We start from the raw sequence: 12,904 nt of genomic DNA, 5'->3' as shown, positions 1-12,904 counted from the left end.
TTATTATGCCCTTTATCTCTGCTATGTTTTTCCTTATCTCTGTGTTAAAGGTCTCATTCATGTCTTTCAGTTTTTTCTCAGTCTTTTCTCAAGTCCAGTGAATTCCTTAGAATCATTGCTTTAAATGTTTGGTCAGACATGTTACTTTTATCTGTTTTGTTTAGATCTCTGCCTTGGCCTTGGCCTGTTCTTTCATTTGTGATAAATTTCTCTGTCTCCTCATTTTTTCTGCCTCTCTGTGTGTGTTTCTGTCTGTTATGAAAGTCAGGAGAATATCTTATGTGTGTTGCTTACACCCTGCTGTTGTGTTTGAATCACTTTTCCTTTTAGTGTGGTCATTTGCAGTGGCCCTCTGCCTATTGGCTGTTGTGGGCTGTGCTTGCTCTCTGTGGTGTTAGTAGGACCCAGGAAGGTCAGCTCTGATGGAGTGTGCCTGCTGGGGAACTTAGGAGTGGGGCTACAGTATTAGCAAAACTTGCAGTGGGCCACTGGCCCTATGTTGGACCCCCTGAAGCACTGCAATGGCTGGTAGTTGTTTGCTGGAGTTGCTGGGGCCATGAGACTGGCTGCAGAACACGAGAATGGCTGGGTGCAGCTGGGGCCGGTGCATGGTGCTGCTTGGGGGTGCATGGCTGGGGGTCATGTGGCTTTAACAATATTCCCCCTCGGGGCACCTGGGTGGCTCAGTTGTTAAGTGTCTGCCTTCAGTTCAGGTCATGATCCCAGGACCCTGGGATTGAGCCCTGCATCAGGCTCCCTACTCAGTCAGAAGCCTGCTTCTCCCTCTCCCACTCCCCCTGCTTGTGTTCCCTCTCTCACTGTGTCTCTGTCAAATAAATAAATAAAATCTTTTTTAAAATTAAAGATATATATTTCCTCTGAGCCCATGGTCAAAGCTAGTAGGCTTATTGTGGGCTAGTCCTCAGAAGAACTTGTAGGCATGGCACACTACTAATGGGTTAGGTAGGAAGTGTCTATGCAGCCCCAATCTCCTACAGTTGGCTCTGTGTTTGTGCTGGGGGCTCAGGAGAGAGAATTAGTGCCTGCCAACTCCCTTATTTTTGAAGTCCCTTAAAATGATCCAAAATCATTATGAACAAATCTTCCATTTGCTCCCAGTGTTGTGAATACTGCCATTTTTGTGTTCCCTTTCTGTGTGGGCTGCTGTCTCCTTAAAGCCAGCTATCACTTGTCCTCTGGGCTCACCCAGTGCTATGTCAGCTGACTTTTAAAGCACCAGACTTCAATTCCCACTGGTATTATAAACTCACAGAATCCAGCCCCTCTGGTTTTTAAGTCGAAGTGTTATGGAGATCAGTCTTTCCTGTGTGAGCTCCTGGTGTGAGGGCCCATTTCCCTGCTCTCTCCACTTTTCTGAACATCCTCACCTTTCAGATGCAGTCTTGTCTCTATATTTAGTTATGGAATTTTTTTCTGCCAATCTTCAGATCTCTCTGCCAGTCTTGGATGTGGGTGATAGCTAGTTGAAAACAATGGAGGAGGTGAACTCGGGGTCCTCCTACTTCACTATCTTCCCAAGTCTCTAGTCAGAATGAATTACTTTTAAAACAAGACATAAGAGGGGCACCTGGGTGGCTCAGTTGGTTAAACATCTGCCTTGGGCTCAGGTCATGATCCCAGGGTCTTGGGATTGAATCCCACATCAGGCTCCCTGCTCAGTGGGGAGGGTGCTTCTCCCTCTCTCCCCTCCTCGTGCTCTCTCACTCTCTCTCTCTCTCTTTCAAATAAATAATCATCAAAAAATAAATAAAAAATAAATTTAAAAAGACAGAAAGTGGTGATTCAAAGGAATGCATTCCTAGTGGCAAAATATCAAAGTCTTAACATCTGGCCAGGAAATAATTGAGTGTGATGAGGAAATAGTTAAGTGTGATGTCCTCCCAGTCCTTTAAATAATGTGCCCAGTCAGTGACCCTGAAGTTTACATAGGCTCAGTGCCTGGATTCATGAAGGACCTCTCCTCAGGAAAAGTTTCTGATTTCAGGGCAGATGAACAGTAGCCTTTCAAACTAGACTTGAGCCCCGGGAAGAGACCTCTCAGTACCATGACCTGTTTTCCTTTTCTAGCCCTGTGCAGATTTCTGTCTTAGAGCAAAGAATAGAATGAGGCATATGAATCATGCAGATGGGTGGTACAGAGACTAAGATGGGACTGGGGTGAACAGTGGTTGAAGAGTAAGTAACCTCCTCCCAGGGACCTAACTACCTTGGGATGGTGGTTCCCCTCACCCAAACACTGATGTTTTCTGTGTTTTGCTTACAGGAAAGCTTCAGACAGAACTTGGTAAGTGACCCCTCTTCAGGTTATTTCTTCTTGTCCACCTTTTAGCATCTGATTTCTCATTTGCCAACAAGGTATGATGCCCAAGATGGAACCCTGCCAGCATGTGGGTGGCAGGAGAAAGGGGAGAAGGGCAAGGATGGGTGCAAAATGCAATGTGGGAGTAGGGAAGCAGCACTGACCTTCTGTTTTAATTCTGTTTTTCCATGGATGCTTCAGACTGGAGAAGGGCTGAAGGCCAGGCTGGTGAGTGAAGCTCATCTCCCTCCCATTATCCACTTTACATTTCAACATCAGAGTCACTCATTCTGACTAATGAGCCGTACCTCATTCTGGCTTCTTCCACAGGCAAATGGTATGTACTAATGTATGTCACTTACTAGAGGTTATATTCAAGTTTTGCTTTCTATTTACTTTTATATTGTTTTGAGGTATAAGCATATTATAAACCATTGGTGCAAATTCTGGTTGCATATCAGAATCACCTAGATCCTTGTGGGTCTAGAATGGGCATGTTACTCTATATGAAAATATTTTTCCCTATCCCTTCCCCCACTCCCTACATAAAGCAAATAGTCTGATGTGTAGTTTACTTTGTATGGATTCTTACAAAAGGTCAATTTCAGCTTTGTGCACAAGCATTTTAGTTTCTGTAAATGACGTTTACAGTCGTGTACTGTTCCTTGCTTTTCTCACTCATCGCTGTGTTTTGGTATCCATCCCTGCTACCATATCTGGTCTCAGTCTCCTTGCTGCAGTGTACTCCATGTTAACCAGCCACATTCTTCAAATAGATATCCAGCCTGCCTCTAACTCCACACCACCACACACAACACTGGATGAACAGCCTCAAATCTGTCACCTTCAGGCTTTATGTGGAGATTTCTCTGGGATGTATACCCAGGGAGGGAGTTGCTGGCCTGAGGGGATATGTCAGTAAGTGAGAGAGAGAGGTCCCCCAGAGGCAGTGCCATCATCCTGCCGTTGGCAGTGCATGGAGACTCCATGTGCCCACATGCCATATAAACCACTTACTGAGTTAGCTACTCGATGGGGATGAGTGATTGCTCATTGTGCTTTCAGTTTGTTCTCCTCTGAACACTCAGTTTGGGCATCTCTTCATATGCCAGATGACTTTTGGGGATTCCTCTCCTAAATATTGCCAAATCTTGTCCTTTGGCCATTTTTTTAAAAAAGCAGACTCCAAGCCCCCATGTGGAGCCCAATGCAGGGCTCAAACTACAACCCTGAGGTCAAGATCTGAGCTGAGATCAAGGGTCAGAAGCTTAACTAAGTGAGCCACCCAGGTGCCCCTTTTGGCTGTTTTTAGTATGAGGTTGCTATCTTTCTTTTATTGATTCAAGGGGACATGACATATATATGTACATAATGACAATATATAGTGTCATGTATGTCTTATATATTTACAGATATATAGATATACATAAATACACACCAACAAAGTCTCAAAAACACAAGTCATTAGGTAAAAATTTAATGAATTCAATTTTATCAAAATTAATGGTTTCTTTTCAGTGGGAAACCAAGGATGTAGCTAATAGCAGGTGACAGACTAGAAGAAGGAATTCACAGTGTTTAATACCAATGAGGGATTAATATCCTTATACAGATACATATGCATCAAATTTGTACCTTATGGCATATGTTTTTGAAGTTCTGTTGAAGAAAACCTTCCTAACACGTAGGTCATAAAGATATTCTCTTCCACTTTCTTCTGTTTACTTTACATGTCTTATGTGTATGTCTTTAAACCACCTGAAATTTGCCATCTTATTTGGTGCCAGGTGAGAATACAGCTGTTTTTCTTCATATAGTGAGTCAGTTTTCCCAGTGCCATCTACTACACCAACCATGATTTCCCCATCGATGTGGGTATTGTCTTTAGTTCATATTTGGTTCTCATGTGTAGATGGGTCTATCGGTGGACCACCTATTACTTCATTGTTTTCACTGTTAGGGCTTTTTTAAAATTATTTTTTCAATTTATTTATTTTCAGAAAAACAGTATTTGTTATTTTTTCACCACACCCAGTGCTCCATGCAATCTGTGCCCTCTATAATACCCACCACCTGGTACCCCAACCTCCCACCCCCCTGCCACTTCAAACCCCTCGGATTGTTTTTCAGAGTCCATAGTCTCTCATGATTCACCTCCCCTTCCAATTTACCCCAACTCCCTTCTCCTCTCTAATACCCCTTGTCCTCCATGATATTTGTTATGCTCCACAAATAAGTGAAACCATATGATAGTTGACTCTCTCTGCTTGACTTATTTCACTCAGCATAATCTCTTCCAGTCCCGTCCATATTGCTACAAAAGTTGGGTGTTCGTCCTTTCTGATGGAGGCATAATACTCCATAGTGTATATGGACCACATCTTCCTTATCCATTCGTCCGTTGAAGGGGATCTTGGTTCCTTCCATAATTTGGCGACCGTGGCCATTGCTGCTATAAACATTGGGGTACAGATGGCCCTTCTTTTCACATCTGTATCCTTGGGGTAAATACCCAGGAGTGCAATTGCAGGGTCATAGGGAAGCTCTGTTTTTAATTTCTTGAGGAATCTCCACACTGTTTTCCAAAGGGGCTGCACCAACTTGCATTCCCACCAACAGTGTAAGAGGGTTCCCCTTTCTCCACATCCTCTCCAATACATGTTGTTTCCTGTTTTGTTAATTTTGGCCATTCTAACTGGTGTAAGGTGATATCTCAATGTAGTTTTAATTTGAATCTCCCTGAGGGCTAATGATGATGAACATTTTTTCATGTGTCTGATAGCCATTTGTATGTCTTCATTGGAGAAGTGTCTGTTCATATCTTCTGCCCATTTTTTTTAAGATTTTATTTATTTATTTGTTAGAGAGAGAGAGAGCACAGGCAGAGTGGCAGGCAGAGTCAGAGGGAGAGGCAGGCTCCCTGCGGGGCAAGGAGCCCGATGTGGGACTCGATCCCAGGATGCTGGGATCATGACCCGAGCCGAAGGCAGCTGCTCAACCAACTGAGCCACCCAGGCGTCCCCTGCCCATTTTTTTTTTATATGTTTGCCTGTTTCGGGTGTGTTGAGTTTGAGGAGTTCATTATAGATCCTGGATATCAACCTTTTGTCTGTACTGTCATTTGCAAATATCTTCTCCCATTCCGTGGGTTGCCTCTTTGTTTTTTTGACTGTTTCCTTTGCTGTGCAGAAGCTTTTGATTTTGATGAAGTCCCAAAAGTTCATCTTCGCTTTTGTTTCCTTTGCCTTTGGAGACATATCTTGAAAGAAGTTGATGTGGCTGATATCTAAGAGATTACTGCCTATGTTCTCCTCTAGGATTCTGATGGATTCCTGTCTCACGTTGAGGTCTTTTATGTTAGGGCTTTTATAGTACCCCAAAGTACAAGTTTTCCTGCATTTCTGCTTCCTTTTAAAAATGAATGGATCTTTTTAGGTCCATTTTAAATTTTAGAATACATTTACAAAATTCCTTTTAAAAAATCCAAAAGCAGTTTTGCATGGGATTCCTTTGAATTTACAGATGAATTTAGAAAGAGTCAAGATCTTTATAGAATTGAGTTATTCTATGCAAGAGCTATATGTTTTTAAAAGTTCTACTAGTTATTCTGATGTAGACCCAGGGTTTAAGGGCTATGCTGTAAATTTATGGAGCTCTGAAAACTTCTTTTACTTTTGCTATTTTGTGACTTGTTGATCTCTTTGTTATAAAGTTGAATAAGATAAAATAAAACAGAAGTCCATCCAGGATGGTTTATGTTAAGAAAGGAGGAAAAACAGGGCACCTAAAGGACATTTCAGGACAGGAGCCATGCTCATCCAGGCTTCCTCAGACTGAACCTGCTGGTCAGAGATTAAAACTTCTTGTGCAATCTTAAAGGCACCCCAATAACTTGCCTTGGCTCTCTGCCCACATGCTTTGTTCTCCTGCCTTTTTCAGTACAAGGTTAGATTGCATGCAGATTTAGTATAACCCAGCACTGACACTAGCCCTTTCCTAATCCTGAATTCCCAGAGAAATGCCATTGTGAGCCCAGACCATTCCAGACTCCAACTAGCTGTCATGGGGGGAATGAGATCATTGGGTTTGTAGCATCCTTCATGCATTTTGAACCTCCCTCAAGTTTGCAGAGTTACTGACCCAGATCTTTGAGTCTCTTTTTTTCTTTCTGTTTGGTTTCAGAGTGGAGAGCAGCCCAGCAATATGCAGGTAACTGAAGTCAAGGAACTGTGACCTTGTGACTGGGGTTTGTTGGATCTTTAACAGAAGGGAGGTGGAAAGATCTGAGATTGGAGGAAGGATCTGCCCAGGAGTCAAGTATGGAGCCTACACACACAAACACAGAAGCCTACTTTTGCACATATACAACACAACATGTATGCCTACATGTATACACATACATACTTGCATGCACACATCTGATTATACTCACACATGCACTTTTTTGTGTACACACATCTCCTAAAAGCACATTATTTTCTGGGTTTTACTAGGTTTGTTTCCATCTGGTAGGAAGACTGTTAGGGCTAGTTTGTAGGAACCTCTCATTGGACAGAAGAGATCCTTGGGGTTCTCCTCTATCAAGTGGGTGTGCTTTGAGGGGTGGGGTATTGGAGAGCAGGGCACTGGACTGGATGATCTCAGAGGTCCCTTTCAGTTTTAAAATCCTAACATTGCTATAAAACTGAGGCTCAGAGCTCACATGATGATCTCAAGGTCACATAGGGTGGTGCCATTAGTGAGGAGTTGAAGCCTGGAGCCCCTTCCCCTTGGCCAGGAACTGGGGGGAAAGGAGCCCACCTCCATCCCCACGAATCTACCTTGTTTTCTATTTCTGCTCTCCATGGCACCTAGTATGGCAGTTAGGAAACTTCGAGTTCAGGAAAGAAATAGGATTCTTCCAATGGCTTTGAAGTGCTCAGAAGCACCTTGTGAGCTGCTTTGGTACACAGGGGTGGTTTCAGGGGTGGGGGTGACCAGCAGGAGCGCTAGAGGTTTACCTGTCAGGAAGGGGCAAGCAGGGCCCAGAACCGCCCTTCGTAGGTACTAATTCTGCGCCCCTGCACAGTGAACGTAACCCTTGATCCGGCCTCTGCGCACCGCAGCCTGGAAGTCTCCCAGGATGGCAAGAGCGTGTCCTCCTGCAGAGCAGAGCTCAACCCCGTGGTGGGGGACCCCCAGCGGTTCTCTGAGCAGACGTGTGTGTTGAGCTATCAGCGCTTCTCTGCTGGGCGGCACTACTGGGAAGTGCATGTGGGCAGGCGCAGCCGCTGGTTCCTGGGTGTGTGTCTGGCCTCCGTGCCGCGCACAGGGCAGGTGCACCTAAGCCCAGCAAACGGCTACTGGGTGCTGGGGCTGTGGAACCGCTGCGAGTACTTCATCCTGGACCCACATCGCATTGCGCTCACCCTGCGTGTGCCGCCGCGGCGTGTGGGCATCTTCCTGGATTGGGAGGCAGGAAAACTGTCCTTCTTCAATGTGTCAGATGGCTCCCACATCTTCACCTTCACAGACACCTTCTCAGAGACGCTCTGTGCGTATTTCAGACCCAGATCTCACGACGGTAGTGAACACCCAGATCCCCTCACCATCTGCCCATTGCCTGTCAGAAGGACATGCGACCTTGAAGAGGATGAGCTTGATACCTGGTTACAGCCCTATGAGCCCTCGGAGCCCACCCTGGGCCTGTGGTGAGGCACTCTCTTGCCTGCTCTGGCAAGGTTCTTTGGCAGCTTCCCGGATCCCTGGCTGGGATTTGCTCTCCCACTTCCTCTAGAGTGGAGGAAACATCACCAAAATGTCAGCAAAGGCTAAAGACTGCACAGAAGAGACAAAAAAAAAAAAAGAAAAGAAAAGAAAAGAAAAAAAGAAATTTTGCCTATAGGTGTATGCATATATATTATATGATTTTCTTTAATGAGTAGAGGGAATTCCAAAGCTCATTTGTGTGTATGGTAGGAGTAAGCAAAGGAGGAACAATAACTTCATGTTGTTGGGAACCAGAGTGTGTACTGTGGGAGACCAGAAAGAAACTAGAATAGGGGAGAGATGGTGGGAAACCTTACCGGAGTGGATAAGAGGTATCAGTTAACCTGTTTTTAAATACTTTTTTTTAATCTGTTTTTTTTTTCTTTTTTTTAAATTTAATTTAATTTTTTCAGTGTTCCAAGATTCATTGTTTATGCACCACACCCAGTGCTCCATGCAATATTTATACGTATTCTAGCTCCAAAATGTCTGGAAGCAATGACACCTCATAAGTAGGGAGTTCACTTAGGGCTTAGATCCCAGTTTTAAATGTCATTTCCCACTGAGATGAACTTGGAGAAATGGCTGATTACAGGGCTGGAGCAGAGAAGTTCCAGGGTTGGAACATCTTGTGTTCAGATGTGCTCTGAAACTAATGGGGCCACAGAAACCAGGTGAACTTTAAAATGAATCATGATAAGGATGAACAATGACAAGAATTGATTAACAAGGGATTGGGCAAATAAGAAAATTCCCTACGTCTGCCGAGAGGTTTTTCAGTCAGAAATGAAATACAGAACTACAGAAAGTGGAAAGAAGAAAATGAAAGAGTAACTCTGTGAACTCATGGTTTTTACAATGTATGGATAGATGGAGCATATGCACACACCTGAAAAATAGGTAGATAGATTTATGTGTGCACATATAAGGTTCCTGGCTCTGTCAGTTTTGACAGCATAAGAACAATAACACTTCAGTACCAATGAACACAATTAGCATCCAAAACTGAGTTGTTTTTTTTTTCAAAGATTTTATTTATTTATTTGAGAGACAGAGATCACAAGTAGGCAGAGAAGCAGGCAGAGAGAGAGAGAGAGGAAGCAGGCCTCCTGAGCAGATAGCTGGATGAAATGCAGGGCTGCGATGTGGGGCTCGATCACAGGACCCTGAGATCATGACCTGAGCGGAAGGCAGAGGCTTTAACCCCCTGAGCCACCCAGGCACCCTCAGAACTGAGTTTTTATCACTATTTTCCACTAAAAGGAACCAAGTCTCCTTTGAGAAGTGGTTGACTCCAGGACTGAGTCAGGAAAAATACAAGATAGGTGTGATATTATGATTAATGCAAAGTATATGGTCATCCACCTAGATTCTGGCACAGAACTCTAAAAACCCTTAAAATTTCCTAAGTGATAAGAGCTATCGGGATGTCTTTTGATATTCATAACAAGCCCCTTTCAATCACACCTCATTTATGTTAATGAAATGACTTCTGGAAAGCCCCCTAAAGGGAGCTGGTTTTCTAGGGAACCAAGTATGTGATTAAAAGGTTGAAGTTTAGCCCCTGTCCATCTACCCTTGAACTCAGAGAGTGAAGAGAGACTGGAGATTAAGTTCAGTCACCAATTGCTGACCCACACCTATGTGGTCAATTAATCTTCCACAAAGCAGGAAAGAATATCAGGAAAGAGAGTGTCTTTAACACATGGTGTTGGAAAACTGGACTATTTTCTTAAACCACACACGAAAATGAACTCAAAATGGATGAAAAACCTAAATTTGAGACAGAAAGCCATCAAAATCCTAGAGGAGAACACACGCAGCACCTTCTTTGACATCGACCACAACAACTTCGTAGTAGACATGTTTCTGGAGGCAAGGGAAACAAAAGCAAAAATAAACTACTGGGATTTCATCCTGATAAGAACCTTATCAGAAGGAAATAATCAACAAAACTAAAAAGCAATCTACTGAATGGGAGAAGGTATTTGCAAATGACATATCTGATAAAAGATTAGTATCCAAAATCTATAAAGAACTTATAAAACTCAACACCCCCAAAACCAAATAATCCCATTAAAAAATGGTCAAAAGACACGAAGAGACATTTTTCCAAAGGGGACATACAGATGGCTAACAGACACATGAAAAAATGCTCCACATGAGTCATCATCCGTGAAATGCAAATCAAAACTACAGGGAGATACTACTTCACAACGGTCAGAATGGCTGAAATGAACAACACAGGAAAGAACAGGTGTTGGCAAGGATGCAGAGAAAGGGGAAACCTCTCACACTGTTGGTGGGAATGCAAACTGGTACACTACTCTGGAAAACAGTGTGGAGGTTCCTTAAAAACTTAAAAATAGAGCTACCCTATGACCCAGCATTCGCATTACTGAGTACTGAGCTGAAGAATACAAGAAGACTAAGTCAAAGGGATACACGCACTGCCATGTTTATTGCAGCATTATTTACGATAGCCAAGATATGGAAGCCGCTGATGAATGGATAAAGAAGAGGTGGTATATATGTAAAATGGAATATTACTCAGCCATAAAAGATGAACTCTTGCCATTTGCAATGACATGGATGGAGCTAGAGAGTATAATGCTAAGGGAATTATTTCAGACTTATGTCAGTCAGAGAAAGACAAACATCATATGATTTCACTCATATGAGGAATTTAAGAAACGAAGCAAGTGAGCAAAGGGGAAAAAAAGACAAACTAAAAAACACTCTTAAAAGCTTTGCACAGTGGCAGTATCGTAGCCAATGAGGTTTATCCGAGGCGCGATTATTGCTAATTGAAAAACACTCTTAATTCTAGAGAATAAACTGGTGGTTACCAGAGGGGGGTGTGATGGGGGAATGAGTTAAACAGGTGATGGGGATGAAGAAGGTCACTTGCTGTGATGAGCACCGACTACTGTTGTATGGAAGTATTGAATCACTATATTGTATGCGTAAAACTAATATTACCCTCTATGTTAACTAACTAGACTTTAAATAAAAACTTTAAAAAAATTTTTTAAATAACACAACAAAAACTTTAAAAAATGCTAAGTGAAATAGGTCAGTCAGAGAAAGACAAATATCATATGATTTCACTTGCATGTGGAATTTAAGAAACAAATGAGCAAAGGGGGAATAAAGAGAGACAAACCAAATGAGACACCTTAATTATAGAGAAAAAATTGATGGTTGTCAGAGGGGAGAGGATTGATGGGATGGGCGAAAAGGTGATGGGGACTAAGGAGAGCACTTGTGATGAGTACCTGGTGATGTATGAATTGTTCAATCACTGTATTGTACACCTGAAAGTAATACAACATTATATTAACAAGCAGAATTAAAGTAAAAACTTTTTAAAAATTATAGTCTTGTTAACATACCATGTATGATATTCAGAAAAAGTTAGTTTTCTGTAATCATTTGCATTAGTGTGCTAATATTTTGGGGTCCTACTCACAAATATTATATGGTAACATTAAAAATACATTCCTTGACTGTATACAATGATTATCTGTTCCTTTTATTGTTTTTTTACATTATTATTTTTTTTTGGATTATTCAAATTAAACAGGTTTATTGGAAATATGCATTATAATCTTCAGAGAAAATTACATGCAGCATTTTACAAATGTATTTGATAGCTAACCTTTCTGCAAATAAACACATTAACATCTCTAAGTGAAATACATTAAATGAGAAAGACATACAGCTGATACAAAAGGCAAGTTAAAGTATTTTTAAATAACTGATCCTCTACCAGTGCATTTTAAATAATGGGGAAGTCCAGGGATCCTAGACATTCAGCTAGATGTTTTGTGAATCATAGAGGCCATGATGGAGGGCACCCAAGAGGCCAGAATATTCAGAGTAGAAACCCAAGCCTCCTTCCAGTCAAACCCCATGACTCTCTTGAAAATTTCTAAAAATAGGACATGGTATGTTCAGTTCTCCCCACTGTTTACATTCTCCATGGATCTGTTCCTCAAAACTGGGAGATGGTGACACAGCAATTATGTGTGGATCCCAATTCATTGCACAAAATAAAACCGTGAAGTGAGGCTGCTTTGGCTTGAGGCAGACCAGGTCTGGCTAACTCACAGGGGTGGGCAGTGCTGAGAGAGACCTTAACTTCAACAGTGGGTGGGAGTCAAGTTATCCTTGGCTCCATGGGAATCTTCCATTCCCATGGATTGAACACTTCCATATGTCTTTAATGGGATTATAAATTGACACATTTTGGGGTCAATTTTGCTGATTTCTAAAGGTGAGCATCCTCTGGCCTGATAGTTCCAAATCCAGGAATCTAATCTATAGAAATATTCACACCAGCACCTGAAAATATAAGAGGATATTCATTGCAGCAGTGAAAGCAGGGATGGAGTACCACATACTTGCTATTAGGAGAACAGACAAAATACAGTCTATTTATACTATGGATACAGTGGCACCATAAATTTTTACAGGGAATGTGTGTGATTGCTTTTGTTACTAAAAAAGTAAGCCAGTGTTTTTTTTTTCCTTTTGCCTCATGCCAATGGAAAACAAAGAAGAAGATATCTTAAAAATATAATTGAAAATCAAAACCATCTGATTGAATAATCTTAACACTACAAGGTAGTGACATGACATGTTTTCATGTCTTTCATAGTTTTTAAATCCCTGCCTTCAGTTGTCTCCCTAGAGTCCTTCTTTCTTGTTCTTCAATAACACAGTTCAAAATGTTCATACAACTTTAATTATTAAATGATCGCTCTAGTGTTCAAACTCTGGTCTCATATCAAGTTCTAGCATCTGGCAGGCTGTGTGCCTGCTCTAGGGAGG

At 42.1% G+C, this 12,904-nt stretch overlaps 1 protein-coding gene and 1 pseudogene across 2 annotated transcripts in view; both read left to right on the top strand.

Annotated features, from left to right (window-relative positions):
* The window catches only part of BTNL9 (butyrophilin like 9), a 49,469-nt gene extending 41,364 nt beyond the window's left edge, over window positions 1–8,105 (top strand). Inside the window, exons 8-11 of one of the 2 annotated variants that reach the window (XM_059416236.1) lie at window positions 2,285–2,305; window positions 2,522–2,548; window positions 6,503–6,529; window positions 7,833–8,105. In XM_059416236.1, the coding sequence (XP_059272219.1) occupies window positions 2,285–2,305; window positions 2,522–2,548; window positions 6,503–6,529; window positions 7,833–8,014 (257 nt within the window). In that variant the 3' untranslated portion in view covers window positions 8,015–8,105. Of the gene's footprint in view, window positions 1–2,284; window positions 2,306–2,521; window positions 2,549–6,502; window positions 6,530–7,388 lie in introns of both variants that reach the window. The other variant, XM_059416235.1, reaches the window with a different exon arrangement.
* Window positions 8,106–10,814: 2,709 nt separating this feature from the next.
* Window positions 10,815–10,897, top strand: LOC132028902 (U4 spliceosomal RNA; annotated as a pseudogene).
* The last annotated feature ends 2,007 nt before the right edge of the window (window positions 10,898–12,904 follow it).

The sequence above is a fragment of the Mustela nigripes genome, chromosome 12, assembly GCF_022355385.1.
Source record: "Mustela nigripes isolate SB6536 chromosome 12, MUSNIG.SB6536, whole genome shotgun sequence".
In the NCBI taxonomy this organism is placed as follows: Eukaryota; Metazoa; Chordata; class Mammalia; order Carnivora; family Mustelidae; genus Mustela; species Mustela nigripes.
Note: the sequence above shows the minus strand (reverse complement) of the source record. Positions and strands in the feature narration are given on the sequence as shown.